This window comes from Sinocyclocheilus grahami, unplaced genomic scaffold (genome assembly GCF_001515645.1).
Source record: "Sinocyclocheilus grahami isolate Dianchi unplaced genomic scaffold, SAMN03320097.WGS_v1.1 scaffold280.1, whole genome shotgun sequence".
Classification (NCBI taxonomy): Eukaryota; Metazoa; Chordata; class Actinopteri; order Cypriniformes; family Cyprinidae; genus Sinocyclocheilus; species Sinocyclocheilus grahami.
This window is the reverse complement of record NW_015505459.1, coordinates 1,325,248-1,325,826: the sequence shown is the minus strand read 5'-3', so window position 1 is coordinate 1,325,826 and position 579 is coordinate 1,325,248. Positions and strand designations below refer to the sequence as shown.

At 38.0% G+C, this 579-nt stretch overlaps 1 protein-coding gene across 1 annotated transcript in view; it reads right to left on the bottom strand.

Annotated features, from left to right (window-relative positions):
* LOC107600255 (exocyst complex component 3-like) overlaps positions 1 to 579 on the bottom strand; it is a 9,540-nt gene that overhangs the window by 4,956 nt on the left and 4,005 nt on the right. Inside the window, exons 5-6 of the mRNA XM_016292099.1 lie at positions 471 to 571; positions 260 to 370 (exon numbers count right to left, since the gene is read on the bottom strand). Of these exons, the coding sequence (XP_016147585.1) occupies positions 260 to 370; positions 471 to 571 (212 nt within the window). The remainder of the gene's footprint in view (positions 1 to 259; positions 371 to 470; positions 572 to 579) is intronic.

Here is a 579-nt window from a genome sequence, read left to right as displayed (position 1 = left end):
TTTTTTTTTTTTGGTACCTTAAACTTTTTGGTTACCAACATTCTTCAAAATATCTTCTTTGATGTCCCACAGAAAGAAAAAAAAACATGCAAAGACATGCAGGTTTGCAACGACATGAGGATGAGTAAATGATAACAGAGTTTTCATTTTTGATCAAACTGAATTTGTCAACTTTTTAAGGATTCCCAGACACCCTGAATTGGCAATAATGTAATGTGTTACTTAAATAACATTCAATTCTTGATTAAAAGATACTCACTTGAACGTTTGACAGTTGTTGATAATGGCGATCATGTACTGAACGTAGCACTGCGGTAGCTGACGATTTTTCAGATGTTCCTCCTTATAGTTGATGGCCTCCTCTCGGTACCTGCATACACATGCAAGAATGGTGAAAATGTGCATCTTTACCAATAATGACAACTTTTATAATGATCAGTGGGCAAAAGGCCAGTTTGAGATCACAGTACCTTACTAGGAATGAGTTCATCTGCTTTAGACAGACTCTCAGCACCTGCTCTTTAAAGGTCTCGTTGATCTGCGCGGCCACCTGGAGATTCTGCTCAAACATCTGAGGAG